At 38.5% G+C, this 17262-nt stretch overlaps 1 protein-coding gene across 20 annotated transcripts in view; it reads right to left on the bottom strand.

The window, feature by feature from the left end:
* Positions 1 to 2734: 2734 nt before the first annotated feature.
* The window catches only part of MBD1 (methyl-CpG binding domain protein 1), a 53538-nt gene continuing 39010 nt past the window's right edge, over positions 2735 to 17262 (bottom strand). For 17 of the 20 annotated variants that reach the window (XM_070452551.1, XM_070452555.1, XM_070452538.1 and 14 more), the window contains 3 exons: positions 9416 to 9632; positions 7436 to 7537; positions 3324 to 3403 (listed from right to left, as the gene is read on the bottom strand). In XM_070452551.1, coding sequence (XP_070308652.1) covers positions 7485 to 7537; positions 9416 to 9632 — 270 coding nt within the window. In that variant the 3' untranslated portion in view covers positions 3324 to 3403; positions 7436 to 7484. Of the gene's footprint in view, positions 3404 to 6592; positions 7150 to 7435; positions 7538 to 9130; positions 9143 to 9415; positions 9633 to 17262 lie in introns of those variants that run through there. The other 3 variants (XM_070452569.1, XR_011482680.1, XM_070452537.1) reach the window with 3 other exon arrangements.

The following is a 17262-nucleotide window of genomic DNA, read 5'->3' as shown; positions in this document are numbered from 1 at the left end:
AAATCAGCCCTACGAGATAGTAAAGTGTCAGGAATTCAGATCCTTTACACTTTCTTTACTGCCATCCCTAGGGCAGAAAAACTAGAAAAAGAAAAAAAAGTTTGCATCCATATGATGAAAGGTTAGTTTCTTTTTCATAAAAATAAGAAAAAGGTAAACAGCATAATTTAGCAATAAGTGGCTTTTAGTTTTTAAAATTTTGCTTTTTAAAAATTGCTTTAATCATCCAAGTAACATGGTCTTTGGTAGAGAGTCAGTCTGGATTGGGGGCAGGAGAAGATATTGGATGGAGAGGTCATGTTTTCCAGTTATTTTCTTATCACAGAATGGCAAAATACCCTAAAACCCAAGAAAAATGAAAGATGGTACATTCCTATAGACTCCTTTGAAGTTAAAATAATTATAAGGCAATTTTATAAACTACTATATGGGTTTACATGTGTTTAACAAGTATATGTATTGAAGGGCTACCCTGGTGGCTCAGATGGCAAAGAATCCGCCTGCAATGTGGGAGACCTGGGTTTGATCCCTGGGTTGGGAGATCCCCTGGAGAAGGAAAAGGCAACTCACTCCAGTATCCTTGCCTGGAGAATTTCATGGACTGTATAGTCCATGGGGTTGCAAAGAGTCAGACAAGACAGAGAGACTTTCACTTTCACTTTTTATATGTGCTTAAATTAGACAACTTAGATGAAGAAGACAAATTTGTAGAAAAATACAAATTACCATAACTGACTCAAGAAGAAAAGAACATTTGATTATACCTAAGTGAGTAAAACTATTAATTAGCAATAAAAAATAATCCTGCAGAGAAAGCCTAGGTGGCATCCCTGGTGAATTCCATCCAACATTTGAGGAAGAAATAGTGGCAATTGTTCACAAACTCATTCAGAAAATAAGAGGGAATACTCTCCAACTCATTTCACATGGCCAATAATATCTTGATACCAGACCTAGACAAGACATCACAATAGACCTAGATCAAAGACACACAACAAACCATAGTGGCAAGAAAAAAAAAAAAAAGCAAAGGAAATGCAGCAACTTATTAAAAAAAAAAAAGACAAGTGGCATTTATCCCAGATATGCAAGGTTAGATAATATCTGAAAATAAATTAATATAATATACCATATTAATAGAACAAAGAACAAAAATCACATGTTCAACTTAACAGGCACAGAAAAAGGCATTTGCTAAAATCCAATACCTCTTTATATATAAACTCTCAATAAAATAGGAAGAGAAGGGAACAACTTCATCCTGGTAAAAAGCATCTAAGAAAAACCTACAGATAACATAGTACTTAATGGTTAAGAAATGAGTGGAGTGTTTTCCATTAAAACTGGGAACAAGTCAAGAATGTCTAGTCTCTCCACTTCTATTCAGCATCATACTTGATGCTGCACTAACTGGTGCAGTAAGGTAAGAAAAAGAAACAATAGGTATTCAGACTCGAAAAAAATAAACAGCCTTTATTTTCAAATGCAATGATCCTGAATGTAGAAAATCCTATAGAATCTAAAACAAACAAAAACATAAAAAACAAACTATTAGAATTAATGAGTAAATTTAGAAAAGTCACAGGATACTAACTCAACATACAAAAATCAGTTAGATTGCTACACGTTAATAATGAATAATCCAAAAATGAAATTAAGAAAACAATTCTGTTCACAACAGCATTAAGGAGAAATACTTAGGAACAAGTTTAACAAAAGAAGCACGAGGCCTGCACACTGAAAACTAGAAAACATTGCTTAAAAAATTAAAAATGACCCAAGCAAACAATGAGATTGACCTTCTTCATGGGTTGGAAAGCTCATTATTGTTCAGATGGGAGTTCTCTCCAAACTGATCTATAGAGTAAATACCATCTCTATCGAAATCTCAGTAGATCTTTGTAGAAACTGACAAAATGATCCTAACAATTATATGGATATTTGAAGAATCTACAATAGATAAAAACTAGGGGGAAAAAAACAATATTGGACGCTACACTACCAATTTCAAGCCTTATTTAAGGCTACAATAATTATCATCATGTTGTGTTGCTATGAGGATAGACAGATAAATTAATGGAACAGAGTAGAGTGTCTGAAAATATACCCTTATAATAATGGTCAGCTGATTTTCAACAAAACTTAAAGGACAGTCCTCTTTTTTTCCTTTTTTTTTTTTTTCCTGGCCAAGACTCCTACTTTTGGATTAGAGATTAACTTTCAAGGGGGCTTGAAAGGATCCAGAGGAGAAGGTAGACTCCCAGAGCTGAGGTAAGAGTGAATGAATGGGTAGAAAGGTTAAAGAAAAAAACCTCTCAGAAATTCCAGCAAACAAATTGCTTAAAGACATTTTTAAACCGTCAGGGAAACATTTCCCTAAAAGAACCTACAACTCTAAAAACTGCTTTTGCAAATATGGTACTTGGAAGTAAAAGTATATAAATGTTAATCCCCTTTGACCCAGAAACCCCACACCCGGGAATTGATTGATTCTAAGGAAATAATTCAAATGAATGTTGTTACAGAATAATTTGCTATAGGGACAAATTTGAAACAAACTCAAAGTCTATTGTTTAATAAATTATAATACACTAACCCAGTAGACTATTATGCATTCATTTGTAAATATGGTAGGTAAAGCAACATGGCAGTGTGTTTACAAAACAAAAATGAGTATCCATATAGCAAAGCCTGGGAGGGAACTCAGAGAAGTGAAAATAATGACAATGCTGAGTGTTAGGAATATGACCATGTTTACTTCTTTTTTTTTTAACCAGTAAATGCACATATTTTTTATATAGTGCCCAAGATTCAGGGTGGAAGGGGACTACACAAGGGCATGAACACAGAGGGAGAGAAGAGAATGGAAGCAAGAGGAAATGGGCACATGGGCAGATGGATGAAAGAAAGTGAAGCTATTAAATGAACAAGAAAGGGAGGCATGGAGGTAAGTCAGGACTGTTAACTGTGTGGATCATTCATCATCACAGGAACAGGATCATTCAGATTTGTCAGTCTACGAAAGGAGTAGTTTAATTTGAAAGAAGAAAATTTCCTGGCATATAATTATGGAAACTCAGGGAATAAAAGAACAATTTATCCATGAGTTAAAAGAGACATACTGTATTTTAAAATAGCAAAAGACTGAGAAAAAATAGGTTGGTGCTTATACAACTATGGCGGAAGCTTAGTAGGACATGCCCTTCGCATGGGATGGATGTTTCGGGGCACCATTGGGTGGGTGGACAGGATCTCCTGGATCTTGTCCTGGAAGTTCTTTTCTGCTGCTATCCCCGCTTCAAACTCTCGGCGCTCCTCTTCCCTTTCTGCTTCCCGAGCCTGCTGCTGGGAGCATATCTGCATCTGAAGTTGCTTCCTGTACTCCTGGGCTAAACTGCAGCGTCTAACATGATAGAAATATCAAAGCATATAATTATCAAAGTAAGCATTTGGATTTATGTAGGGCATTACGATTAAAATGTGATTTTCGAAGTCAAAGTTACCACTAAAATCAGGGTGAGTGGGGAAGAAATAGATGAAAAATTCAATAATGTGTTTATTACACAATAATTATGACAGTCTTAGAACAAATGATTGATTTTAGTGAGGGAATGTCTCTTCCCCGTTCAAAAGATTTACTGCTATGTGGAGAGAGCCCTTGGTCTCTCTGCATCCTCCACCCCTACTCCCCTCCAAGAAGAAGTGACACTTATTGGTAAAATGGAACAGGCTGCTCTGCCTGTTTCTTTTCTGCTTTCTATCAAAAGGGGGCATATTCTCTTTGCAGGGGGGCTTCCAGTGGTCTGGTACTACTGGTGACTGGATAGGTAAGTCCGCCTCATTCTGTTTAGTATTAAGCAGATGACTTCCTCTATATGGAGGCTTCATTTAAAATGTTATAGTGATTTTTTCCCTTGTGGTAAAACACACGTAATTTACCACCTTAACCATTTGTAAGTGAACATCTCAGTAGTGTTAAGTATATTCACACTATTGTGAAACAGATCTCCAGGACTTTTTCATCTTGTAGATCTGAAACTTTATACCTATTAAACAACTCTTTCTTTGACTGTTCCCCCTGGCCCTTGGTAACCACCATTCTACTTGCTATCTTTATGAATTTGACTACTCTAGGTACTGAAAGTAAGTGAAATCACACAGCATTTGTCTTTTTGTGACCAGCTGATTTCACTTAGCCTGTCCTCAAGGCCCATCCATGCTGTAGCATCTGAGAGGATTTCCTCCCTTTTTAAGGCTGAATCCTATTCCACTGCATGTACCTACCACACTTTGTTTACCCGTTCTTCTGTTTAAGGACATCTGGGTTATTTCCACCTCTTGGCTATTATGAATAGTGGTGTTATGAACATGAGTATGCAAACAACTCTTTAAGGTCCTGCTTTCATTTATTTTGGATAGATACCTGGAAGTGAGATTGCTAGATCATATGGTAGTTCTAGTTTTAATTTTTTGAGGAAATTTCATATTGCTTTCCACAGCAGTTTTATCATTTTATAATCTATAAACCATATTATTAATACCAAATTTTGTCAGAAATAAAGATTATCGCACACTTATGCCTCTGCGGCAGATTCTCTTTTCCGAAGATGGCCACAGTGCTGTCCCGCCTACCATACACTCTTCTGCAATGTGAACCTCTAAACCCTGCCAAGAAGTGGAGAATTTCTCCATTCCACTGAAGGCCGATGGGCCCTGTAGGACAGAAGTGGTGTTAAACCAGCCCTAAGCATAGTCCTTATCTGGCCTGGCAGCTTCCTCGTTCTGTCTCTTGGAATGCTTGCTATTGGCACTCTTCCTCTCAGAACGAGACACCACTCTGTAGAAGCCCAAGATGCATGGAAACGGCACGTGTAGGTGTTCTGGCTAATACCAAGTGAGATCTCCAAGCACAGTCAGCACACACTACCAGCTCTAAGGATAGGTATCTTAAGTGTCCATTTTAGCTGAGCCTTCAGATGAATGTAGCCCCAACCAGAACTGGCTTGAACCACATGAGAGATGCCAAGCAAGAACCACCAAGCTGAGCCTTATCAATAACAGAAACATGAGACATCATCAAAACTCGCTTTAAACCACAAATTTGGGGATGTTTTGTTATACACCAATAGGTAATTGTAGTAATTATAATACCTTCTGCTCACTCTTTTTTCAGTTGCTTCAAAAGTTGGGTAGGGAAGAGAACTGCTATTAAATCCCCCTCACATCTCCAACAAAAGGCTTTTCAAAAGTGGGAGGGAATGACCTCCAGAGCAGAACAAGGAGCAGGAAGCCAGGTGTTGTTGTTAGTGCCCCCACACTGACAATAGGCTCCGTATATGAACCACACCCTTTCTAGAAAGAAGAGAGCTTATTTCTATGCATCAAATGTGGGTGAGCCAGGGAACAGGCCCCAGGGACGGGGAGGCTGACCAGTAATTAGAGGAGCCTGGTCCTCTTTCTCCACTACACTGGCCGCCTGAATTGGGTGTCATGGCCATCAGTGGGAAGGGACTGATAGGATCCGGGAAAGCCTGCCAAGGAGGTATTGACCAATCCCCCACCTGAGCCTGATCGTGGTGACCAGAGGAACACCCGAGGGAAGTGCTGTGTCTCAGAGCACCCAGAGCAGTTTAGTTTCCCAGCCCAGCGAGGCTGCAAAAGTCTTCCCAGGACGTTTACATGGAATCACACCCCCATAAGCCATTTCTGTTCATCTAATTAGGTCACATTATATGTCAGGATTTATTTCATGGGGGGAAAAATCTTATTTCATTACGATTTAGGGTTGGTGCCAATTTTATAAAAATTGTTTCTAACATATTTGTCTTTTAAGATGTTTGTCCAGTTTAACACAATGTCTGTAATCAGAATCTATATAATGGCAATAGAGTTGAATTTTACTGAAACGGTTGATGCTTATTTTTGTTCTTTTGAACTGGGTCTTTATTTTTTATATGAAATTTTAAAAACTGAATTGAGCTTTTGGGACAAATGGTCAAAAGGCTGGGTTGGCCAAAAGATTCATTTGGTTTTTTTCCTTAAGATGGCTCTAGTAGCACTTAGTTGTCTCTAACTTCATTGAAAACAATTTTGTTAGATTGCATTGTGATGGTTGTCATATCAGTGTGCATTAAAAAAAATTATCAAAATTGGTGAATTTTTGTGTAGCCATTTTAATATTGAAGATGGGGGGAAAAAAGCAATATTTTTGGCATATTATGTTTCATTACTTCAAGAAAGGTAAAAACACAACTGAAATGCAAAAAAAGATTTGTGCAGTGTATGGAGAAGGTACTGTGATTGATCGAAAGCATCAAAAGTAGTTTGTTAAGTGTTGTGCTGGAGATTTCTCTCTAGGTGATGCTCCACAGTCAGGCAGACCAGTTGAAGTTGACAGCAATCAAACCGAGACATTGAGAACAATCAATGTCATACCAACAGTATACCAATGAACATTATACCACGAGATAGCCGACATACTCCAAATATCCAAACCAAGTGCTGAAAATCATTTGTACCAGCTTGTCTATATTAATCACTTTGATGTTTCGGTTGCACATAAGTTAAGCAAAAACAGAAACAAAAAAACCTCTTTTGACTGTATTTCTGTATGTGATTCTTTAATGTACAAAAACACTCTGTTTTTAAAACAAATTGTGACAGGTGATGAAAAGTGTTCCATACAATATTACGGAATGGAACAGATCATGGGGCAAGCAAAAATAAACCACCACCAACCACACCAAAGGCCAGTCTTCATCCAAAGAAAGATGATGTTGTGTATGTAGTGGGATTGGAAGGGAGTTCTGAGTTCCTCTGAGTTCCTCCTGGAAAGCCAAATGATTAATTCCCACAAGTACTGCTCCCAGTTAGACTGACTGAAAGCAGCACTTGACAAAAAGTACCTGGAATCACGTGCTTTCTGTTCAACAGGAAACAGACAATCTTCCATCGTGATAGTACAAGACTGCATGTTTCTTTGATGACAAGGCAGCAATGGCTACACTTTGGCTAGGAAGTTCTGACTCATCCACCACATTCACCAGACATCGTACCTTCAGATTTCCATTTATTTCAGTCTCTGCAAAATTCTCTCAATGTCAAAGATTGCAATTCCCTGGAAGACTGTAAAAGTCACCTGGAACAGTTCTTTGCTCAAAAAGATAAAAAGTTTTGGGAAGATGGAATTATGAAGTTGCCTGAAAAGTGGCAGAAGGAAGTGGAACGAAACAGTGGATATGTAGTTCAATAAAGTTCTTAGTGAAAATGAAAAATGTGTCTTTTTTTTTTAACTTTAAAACTGAAGGAACTTTTTGGCCGACCCAAAAATACTGAGGTAAAATAATATTAATAATACATGAATTATGGCACAGCATCCTTTATGCTAAAAATCTCCCTTTTTTAGGTAGTAATTATGAAGAAAACAAAGCCATACCTTGTAAAATTCTCCCTCTCTTCACAGTTAAGCTCTTTAAGACCTTCATTTATGCGTTCCTGTTCCATAGTACGTTCTTCCTGTTCTTTTGCTTTCGTTGCACTAAGAAAAACAAAAGTAATTTTTGCTAAATGACTCTTTTCAGAAAAGACTTGACAACATCATCTGGGCATCAATGCCATATTGTCATTAGAAAGGCAGAGCTTAGAATCACTGGATTGGATCTTAGCTCAATAAGGTAGAAGCAGTCATCCCCACTGGGGCTTCCCATAGTGGTAAAGAACCTGTCTGCCAATGCAGGAGACACAAGAGACATGGGTTCAATCTCTGGGAGGATCCCCAGGAGTAGAAAATGGCAACCCACGCCAGTATTCTCGCCCGGAAAATTCCATGGACAGAGAAGCCTAGCAGGACACAGTCCATGGGGTCTCAAAGAGTCAGACACGACTGAATGACTGAGCACACACACAGTCATCTCCATTAAGGAAAGAATAGGGCTTAGGTTCCTATGTGCTATAATCTACAGAGATTTTCTCATAACTATTTGCTATTGAAATCTATGAACAGTTTTTTTCATAGCAGATAACCACTGTAAGAATACTTCTCACCTTTCTCTTCTTGAGGACAAACAGGTCTGTTGCCATTTATGTTAACAGGAGAGTTTCTATGTTACAAAAAAACTATGGGAAAAGCAGTATATAAGGCTTTTATAAACTAAATAAGGAAAACCTAACCAATCCAGTAGAAAAAGATCGACAAAACAGAGTTCACAAAGGAGGCGATATACATCTAAGATGCATTTACCTTCGGCCTCCAAACCCATTTACAGGAATTTATCTAATTACATATGAGCCAAAAAACTGTGTACAGAGACAGTCAGCCTAAAAAACTATGTACAGAGACAGTAACCCACAATGCTACAACAGCAAGAAAAATTCCAAACCAAGTTGAAGGTGCATTGGTTGTATTTAGGTAAAATAAATTATGATCCAGTTTTATAATGGCTTTCTAGCCAGCATTACAAATTTTAAAATTGAAGAAAAATGACCTGAAAAAATGTTTATGCTAAGTGAGAAATGCAGGCTGTAAAACAATATATACCACAAGATACTAATTTGTGAGAGGAAATTACATACATAGTAAAAATACTGGAAGGAAATGCAGGAAGTTGTGAACAATAGCTATTGCTGGGTGGTGGAATTATGGTTGATTTTTACTTCCTTGTTTATAAGTGGTTCCAAATACTTAAATTTTCCATGTTTTCTCAATGTATGCCAAAACATTTATCATGGTGGAATACAGAAATCTTTTCAGTGTAGACGCTTTCTTCTCATTTCTTAAAACTCAATCTAACACTAGCTTAACAATTTTCAACTGACATTATAATTCTCTTATAACAGAGTGGAGAATTAATCAATGGAACCTAGATGAGCTTTCTCTCACAAACACTACTAGTGTGAAGTCCAGTGGTATCCTACCAGTAAATGTGTCCATCTGGACACAGAACGGTGGAAATCTTTTCAGTGATTATTTCCTTTCGTGACCAAGCACTGTTTGAGGGAATTCAGTGGTGTCCTAAGACAGAGATGTGAGCAAGAAATGATGAGACCACCAGAAAGAAAATTCTTTTATGAATAGGGGAAAGAAGGTTTATCATGAATAGGGGAACAGAGTGGGTCTCTCAAGGAATGCGACATTTGAGCTGGGCTTGAAGTATGTCCAGGATTTCTCAAGATCAAAAGCATCATAGGGAGAGAAAACTACCCAAGCAAAAGGTATGCAGGTGTGGGCGTATGGAGACACCTGCAGAAAGATACTTAAGTACTCAATTAGGTAAGGTCCACAAAGCAGGGATCTTGCCTTAATCCCTTTTACATACCTCATGGTATTTCACACATACTATCTGTTTAATAAATACTGAGGTTGCTACTTAAATTGAATTAGGCCCAAGTATAACATAATTGTAATTCCTTTCCTTACACTTTTCTTGAACTTGAAGTTTTCTTGTACACATGACCTCATTCAGAAGTTGTTTTCTTGCCTCCTTTTCAAGTCTCAGCTCCTTGTCCTTCTCAGCAAACTTCTTTTCCTTCTCTTTCTCTAACATTCTATCCAATTCTTTCTCCTGAGCTTTTTCTTCCTCACGCCGCTGTGCCAAGTATTGATAATATATCTTCTGTTCTCTTCTCATATCCTCCTACATAAAATAAAAATTACCTCATGTTGTTAAAATTTTTAGGTGTGATAATACTAGGGAGCATAAGTTTTAAAATCTTTTAGAACCATAATTCCTTAGAATTACATACCAAAACATTGACAGATGATGTATTATTTTTAGGGTTTACTTTTAAGTATTCAAATACTTTTAAGTATTTACTTAAAAGTAAACCCTAAAAGTAATACATCATCTCGGGGAGATCTCCTGGAGAAGGAAATGGCAATCCACTCCAGTATTCTTGCCTGGAAAATCCCATGGAAGGAGGAGCCTGGTAGGCTATAGTCCATGGGGTCACAAAGAGTCGGATACAACTGAGCGACTTCACTTTCACTTTTTAAAAATATTCAAGGTGACTGTGGGGAATGGGTGGGAGGGATAGATGAAACAGGAATGGCCATTGGCTACTGGTTGTTGAAGCTAGGTAATGGAACCATGGGGATTCATTGTACTATTTTTGCATCTGTTTAAAATATTTTATAACACATTTTGAATAGTTCAAATAGTAATAATGCAAACACTTTCTCAAAGTATTCCTCAAAGAAGTTCCCAAATAATTTTCAATTATACAACTTTATTTTCATTTATTTAAATTTAGGTAGATAGAGTGTTAGCTTAACAAACAAAATATGTCACAATTATTATAGCACTGTCTCTGACTAGAAAATACTTTACATCAGCAAATCTCAATCTTAGCTACACTTTGGAATCACTTAGGGAGCTTTAAAAAGTACTAAGGGCTAAGTCTCACACCTAGGGATTCCTTCCCAATGGATAGCTTTTAGGTTCCCTAGGTGATTTGAATGTGCAGCTCAGGACCCAAACTGGCTTTATAACACAGTCATTTTCAGGTGGCTTCTGTCTTTCATGGTAGTATATTTGTGTTACTCCATCCAATCTCTGATCTGATCTCTTCTGAGAATATCATAGATCTGAGGTAAAACTAGCAAGGTCTGAGAGTGTAGCTGCACCCTCAGAATGGCTTGTATACATAGTTTCATACTTTGGGGAATAATTTAACAAAAAGTACAAACCTTATACTCTGAAAACTAAGAAGCATTATGAAAAAAATTAAAGAAGACCTAAATAAATGGAAAGACATCCTATGTTCATTGATCAGAAGACAATATTGTTAAAATGGCAACTGTCCCCAAACTGGTCTATAAATTCAAAATAATTCCTATTAAAATCCCAATTTATTTCTTTGCAGAAATCAACAAACTGATCCTAAATTCATATGGAAATACAAGGGAGCCAGAACAGCGAAAACAACTTGAAAAAGAACAACAAAGTTGGAAAATTCACATTTCCTGATTTCGAACTCACTACAAAGCTATAGTCATTGAGACATATAGACTAATGAAATAGAACTGAGAGTCAAAAATAAATTCTCACGTTTACTATCAATTGATTTTTGACAAGAGTTCCAAGACAATTCAATAGAGGAAAAATTCTCTCTTCAACAAATGGTGCTGGGAAAAGTGGATATCTACATGCCAAAGAATGACGTTGGGGCTCTACCTCATACCACATACAAAAGTTAACTCAAAATGGATCAAAGGCCTAAATATAAGAGCTAAAACTATAAGACTTTAAGAAGAAAACATAGGACATCTTCAAGACCTTGGGTATAAGAAAAGTGTTTTAGATATGACACCGAAAGCACAAGCAACAACAGGAAAAACAGATAAATTTTACTTCATCAAAACTTAAAACATTTGTACTTCAAGGGACACCCACAGAATGAGAAAAATATTTACAGATGACTTATGTGGTAAGTCACTCCAGTATCCTTGCCTGGAAAATCCCATAGACAGAAGAGCCTGGTGGGCTGCAGTCCATGGGGTCGCTACGAGTTGGGCATGACTGAGCAACACTAACACTATGTGATAAGGGATTTGTATCTAGGACACATAAAGAACTCCTACAGCTCAATAATAAAAAGACAACCCAATTAAAAACTAGGCAAATAACTTGAATAGACTTCTTAAGACTTCAGCAACCTTTAGATAGATTAGTCCAAGGAAGATGTACAAATGGCCAACATGCACAGAAAAAGAGGCTCAACATTAGAGAAATGCAATGAAAACCACAGTGACACATCACTTCAGACAAACTAGGATGGTTAAAGTAAAAAAGACAGACAACAACAAATGTTAACAAGCATGTGGAAAAATCAGAACTCTTGTAAGTGTGTGAGAATGTAAAACAGTGAAGCCACTTTGGAAAACAATTTGGAGAATATTCACAGGCTTAAACATCGAGTCAGTAATTCTACTCCTTGGAATATGCCCAAGAGAAACAAAAATACATGTCCAAACAAAAATTCACATATGAATGTTCATATTAGCATTATTCAAAATAGTGAAAATGTAGACACAAATCAAATGTCCATCAGGGACAAACATATAAACAAAATATGATATATCCATACAAGGTCAGATATTATTCACTCATATAAAGTCATGAAGTACTCATACAGTCTACAACATGGATAAACCTTAAAAACATTATGGATGTGAGAGTTGGACTATAAAGAAAGCTGAACACTGAAGAATTGATGCTTTTGAACTGCGGTGTTAGAGAAGACTCTTGAGAATCCCTTGGACAGCAAGGAGATCAAACCAATCAATCCTAAAGAAAATAAGCCCTGAATATTCACTGGAAGGACTGATGCAGAAGCTGAAATTCCAATACTTTGGCCACCTGATGCAAAGAACTGACTCATTTGAAAAAACCCTGATGCTGGGAAAGATTGAAGGCAGGAGGAAAAGGGGATGACAGAGGATGAGATGGTTGGATGGCATCACCAACTCAATGAACATGAGTTTGAGCAAGCCTTGGGAGTTGGTGATGGACAGGGAAGCCTGGCATGCTGTAGTCCACAGGGCTGCAAAGAGTCAGACATGACTGAGCAACTGAACTGAACTGAATTGAAAGAACTCAGTCAAAAGATCCCATAATATATAATTTCATTCATATGCAAGTCCAGAATAGGAAATCAATAGAGATAGGAAGGCTATTAGTAGTTGCTCTGGACTAGGGGTAAAGAAAAAGAGAGGAAGTAGGATAACAAAAAAAGTACTGAAATCAACTGTGGTGATGGTGGCACTAAAATGCATTGAAATGTACATTTTAAATGGATGAATTGTATGTTTTATGAATGATACCTTAATGAAGCTGTTAAATAAGATGATCCAATTGAGAACAAAAAGCTCAACAACAAAAGTAGTAAGAAAGAAAGGAACAGAGGAAGGGAGGAAGGAAAAGAAAGAGAGACATAAACAATTCAATTAGAAAACTGGGCAAAAGATATCAGAAGATATTTCACTGAAGAGGATACAAGCAAGCATATTAAAGTTGGTCAACATAGTTAGCTATTATTGAAATGCAAATTGAAAACAAAATGAGGTTGGATGGAGGCTCAAGTGTGGACAACTCTGAGTTAAAAACTCTAAGGGGACCCAGTGGCCCAAGGGGAACCCCACAACTTCTGTGAATTTTACCTCCTGCAGTTCTACCAGTTTCTCACAGTAAATATCTGAGAAAAATCCCTTCATGTATATGGCAAGGGGAGGGGAAAATGTACTATTCTGAAATACACTAGAGCATTCTATTCTTCTTAACGAGGTTTGCCCTCAGGGGAAAGTATTTAACCAAAGCTTAACCTGTTGGGGTTTTATCAGAGCTTCACTGATCTGAGGGATCAAGCCTGGGCAACCTCTAGTCTTCCATATAGGAAAACTGAAATACCATAATCAAGATTTCCAGTGACCAGTAGTAGCAGTAGTGAAAGTCACTCAGTCATGTCTGACTCTTGCGACCTCATGGACTGTGGCCCGCCAGGCTCCTCTGTCCATGGGATTCTCTAGGCAAGAATGCTGGAACGGGTTGCCGTTTCCTTCTCCAGTGCAGTGACTAGGAAGAGTCCAAACCCAAAGGTACCATCCTAAAGTTACAGAAAGAGAATCCCTTCCCCTGTTTACTGGGATTTTTAAGGCTTAGTGCTGAGCTTACCCTCTACTGCGGTTATTACCACAAAGACTCAAAGTTGGTGGAAAATACTAGATGCGGTCTGACTCCCTCTCTGTAAGACAGGTATTGTCCAATGAATCTATCGCTTCTTTGAATACAGCAGCCCAGATGACCTAGATTTCATCTCAAATCCTGAAGAGGCTCCAACTGACCCCCAGTCCAGATAATTCTTCCTACAGAGAATCCCCTCAAAATATAAGGCCACGCTCTGCCACGTTTTGGGGGAATTCAACCCAGCAGAGGTTCAATATAGCCACTGAGACCTTACAGTTAAAACAGAAATGGCACCTTCAGAAAAGGACAAAATCTGATGTCAGGGTCTTTCCAAATTACAGGAAAATGTAATTTCCCCCATTCCCAGCCCTTTGTCCACTGACAGCAAGATGCAGCTAGTGGCACACTCACGCCAGTCCCTCTAGCAGCTTGGGGAACCACTTACAACCAATTTCCTGCCGCAGAAAGGGAGTTGGTGTTCTTCACCATTGGCAGAACCACCATTGTAAACACAGGCCGTGGCGCATCCCTAGTATAGGACAGCTCTCGTGGTTCAGCTCAGTTAGCAGAGTTAGGGGCAGTGTACCTGGATCTACAACAGGCCATAAAAATGAGACTCATAAGGGCACACATTTTTACTCACATCCGGGAAGTAGCCAAAGGATTTGCAGTCTAGTCTGGGCAATGGCAAAAGGATAACTTCATGATTTGGGGAAAGTATATATGGGGCGCCTCCATTTGGAAAGAAATAGCTGACTCACGCATGTCAGTTATGATCACTCATGTCACTACACACACATATGTACAACAGCAAACACCAGAAGCTTATAGTAACATGACAGGCTCATCCAAATTACATCCCTGGACACAAAGTATCAAGAACAGCCCTGGACATAACTGTTCCTCAGTGCCATGCCCACTAACAGAGTGGACCCGTTTATTTAAGGCCGCAGGGGAGTGACAGCACTCACCGACTGGGCATACAGGTGTAGCATGCCCTTTATCCCAGCTCTGACCAAGGTGGTGGTAGATAATTGCTTCCTGTGTTCCCCAAAAATGTCTGGAACTATCCTTGGTGGAGACATATGCCCTGGATGACAGACTATTTCAGATGGCATCTCGAATTTATCAGGCTGCTGTTGCCCTTCACAAGATCTAATAGGTATGCACCACCATCATCCATAACTTCACTGAAGGCCTGCTGGCTACTTCCCATTATGTAATCTCCTTCTTAATCAAGCATGTGCTCATCCCGTTTGACCCACCAATGTAGATTCAGATCCAAGTACCCATCTCACCTCCCAGATTGTTCTGTCATGGGCTCTAGAATATGGAATCCTGTGGAATTCTACTTAGGTTCAGCCTCAAGCAGTTAGACTCACAAAAAGGCACAATGGCCTCAGTTTAATTCAGTTCAGTCGCTCAGTCGTGTCCGACTCTTTGCAACCCCATGAACCCCAGCACGCCAGACCTCCCTGTCCATCACCAACTCCCAGAGTTTACCCAAACTCATGCCCATTGAGTCAGTGATGCCATCTAACCATCTCATCCTCTGTGGTCCCCTTCTCCTCCTGCCTTCAATCTTTCCCAACATCAGGGTCTTTTCCAATGAGTCAGCTCTTCACATCAGGTGGCCAATGGCCTAATCAAAGACATATTCCTCAAGCTTTTATACAGTTATATTGTGCCCCAAGCAGAAATTTGGCCCCAGGCTCTAATACGTCTTAATTCCCAGACTCCATGTCTCCAAAAGCCCCCATATGTACTTACCAGTCGTCTCCAAAGACTTCCCTGTTAGTACTGAGAGCGAACCCACACTCCTTTGACATTAGAGAGGATGTCATTCACATCCACTCACCAGATGAGTACACCCTTTACCATTTTGATTATTCAATGTCTCTCTGTCTTCCACATGCTGGTGGTCCAATCAAGGGTGGGCTGTGCATGCAATATGATTGAAAGCCTGAGAGGAAAACTCCTGCCAAATTCCTTAGAATCATTTTACAGATTTTATTGACCCAGAAAATGACTAGGGCCACTGGCTATGCCTCACTATTCAGGTTATAAAAGACTAGTTAATTAAAAATTCATTACAAATTTTGCGAGAGCTCCAGGACCCCGTAGCTGAACTGTGTGGATCTCAGAGAGTGGAAAAGTGGCCCTCAACCTAGTGGTTGCCAAACACATTAGGATATACAATCCAAAAAGGACCCTGGGATCTAGCTGCCTCTATTAGCAGGTGTGGGCTGGGCCCCTACCTGACATTAGATGAAGAGGTAAATGACCTCTTGCTCCAAAGCAACTAACCTTTGGCCAGTATCAAAATTGCTGGCCCAAAGAAGACCCCTTTGTATGGACATAAAAATATTTTAGTCTGTACGTGTCTCTAGGTCTGAAGAGGGTCTCTTGTAGGCAGCAATGATTCTTGTTTTTATATACATTCAGCCAGTTTGTGTCTTTTGGTTGGAGCATTTAATCTATTTACATTTAAGGTCATTATCAATATATGTGTTTCTATTGCCATTTTCTTAATTGTTCTGGCTATGTTTTTGTAGGTCTTTTTTATTCCCTTCATCTTTTGTTCTCTTATGTTTCCTGCATAGAGAATCCCTTCAGAATTTGAGGTAAAGCTGGTTTGGTGGTACTGAATTCTCTTAGCTTTTGCAGTCTGTACATTTTTTATGTCTCTGTCGAATCTGAATAAGAGCCTTGCTGGGTAGAGTAGTCTTCATTGTAGGTTTATCCCTTTCATTACTTTAAATACATCATGCCACTCCCTTCTGGCCTGCAGAGTTTCTGCTGAAAAAACAGCTGACAACCTTATGGGAATTCCCTTGCATGTTATTTGTTGCTTTCCTCTTTTTGTTTTTAATATTTTTTTCTTTGTGTTTGATTTTTGTTAGTTTGATTAATATGTATCTTGGCGTGTTCCTCCTTGGGTTTATTCTGTATGGGACTCTCTGAATTTCCTGGACTTGGGTTACTATTTCATTTCCCATGTTAAGGAAGTTTTCGACTATAATCTCTTCAAATATTTTCTCAGGCTCTTTCTCTTTCATCTCTTTCACTTCTTCTGAGATCCCTATAATGTGAATGTTGGTGCATTTAATGTTGACCCAGAGGTCTCTGAGACTGTCCTCATTTCTTTTCATTCTTTTTTCTTTATTCTGTTCCATGGCAGTGCTTTCCATTATTCTGTCTTCCAGCTCACTTACCTGTTCTTTTGCTTCGGTTATTCTGCTATTGATTCCTTCCAGAGTGTTTTTCATTTTAGTTATTCTATTGTTCATCTCTGTTTGTTCTTTAGTTCTTCTAAGGTCTTTGTTAAACATCTCTTGTATCTTCTCAATCTGTGTCTCCATTCTTTTTCCAAGATCTTGGATCATCTTTACTATCACTATTCTGAATTCTTTTTCAAGTAGATTGCATATCTCCTCTTCATTTAATTGTTCTTACAGATTTTTACCTTACTCCTTCATCTGCAGCAGATTTCTCTGTCATCTAATTTTGTCTGACTTACTGTACTTGTGGTCTCCTTTCCTTTTTCCCTTTTTTTTCTTAAAAAAAAAAAAAACAGAGGATT

The sequence above is a fragment of the Odocoileus virginianus genome, chromosome 22 (assembly GCF_023699985.2).
Source record: "Odocoileus virginianus isolate 20LAN1187 ecotype Illinois chromosome 22, Ovbor_1.2, whole genome shotgun sequence".
NCBI lineage: Eukaryota > Metazoa > Chordata > Mammalia > Artiodactyla > Cervidae > Odocoileus > Odocoileus virginianus.
This window is presented reverse-complemented; position numbering and strand designations above follow the sequence as displayed.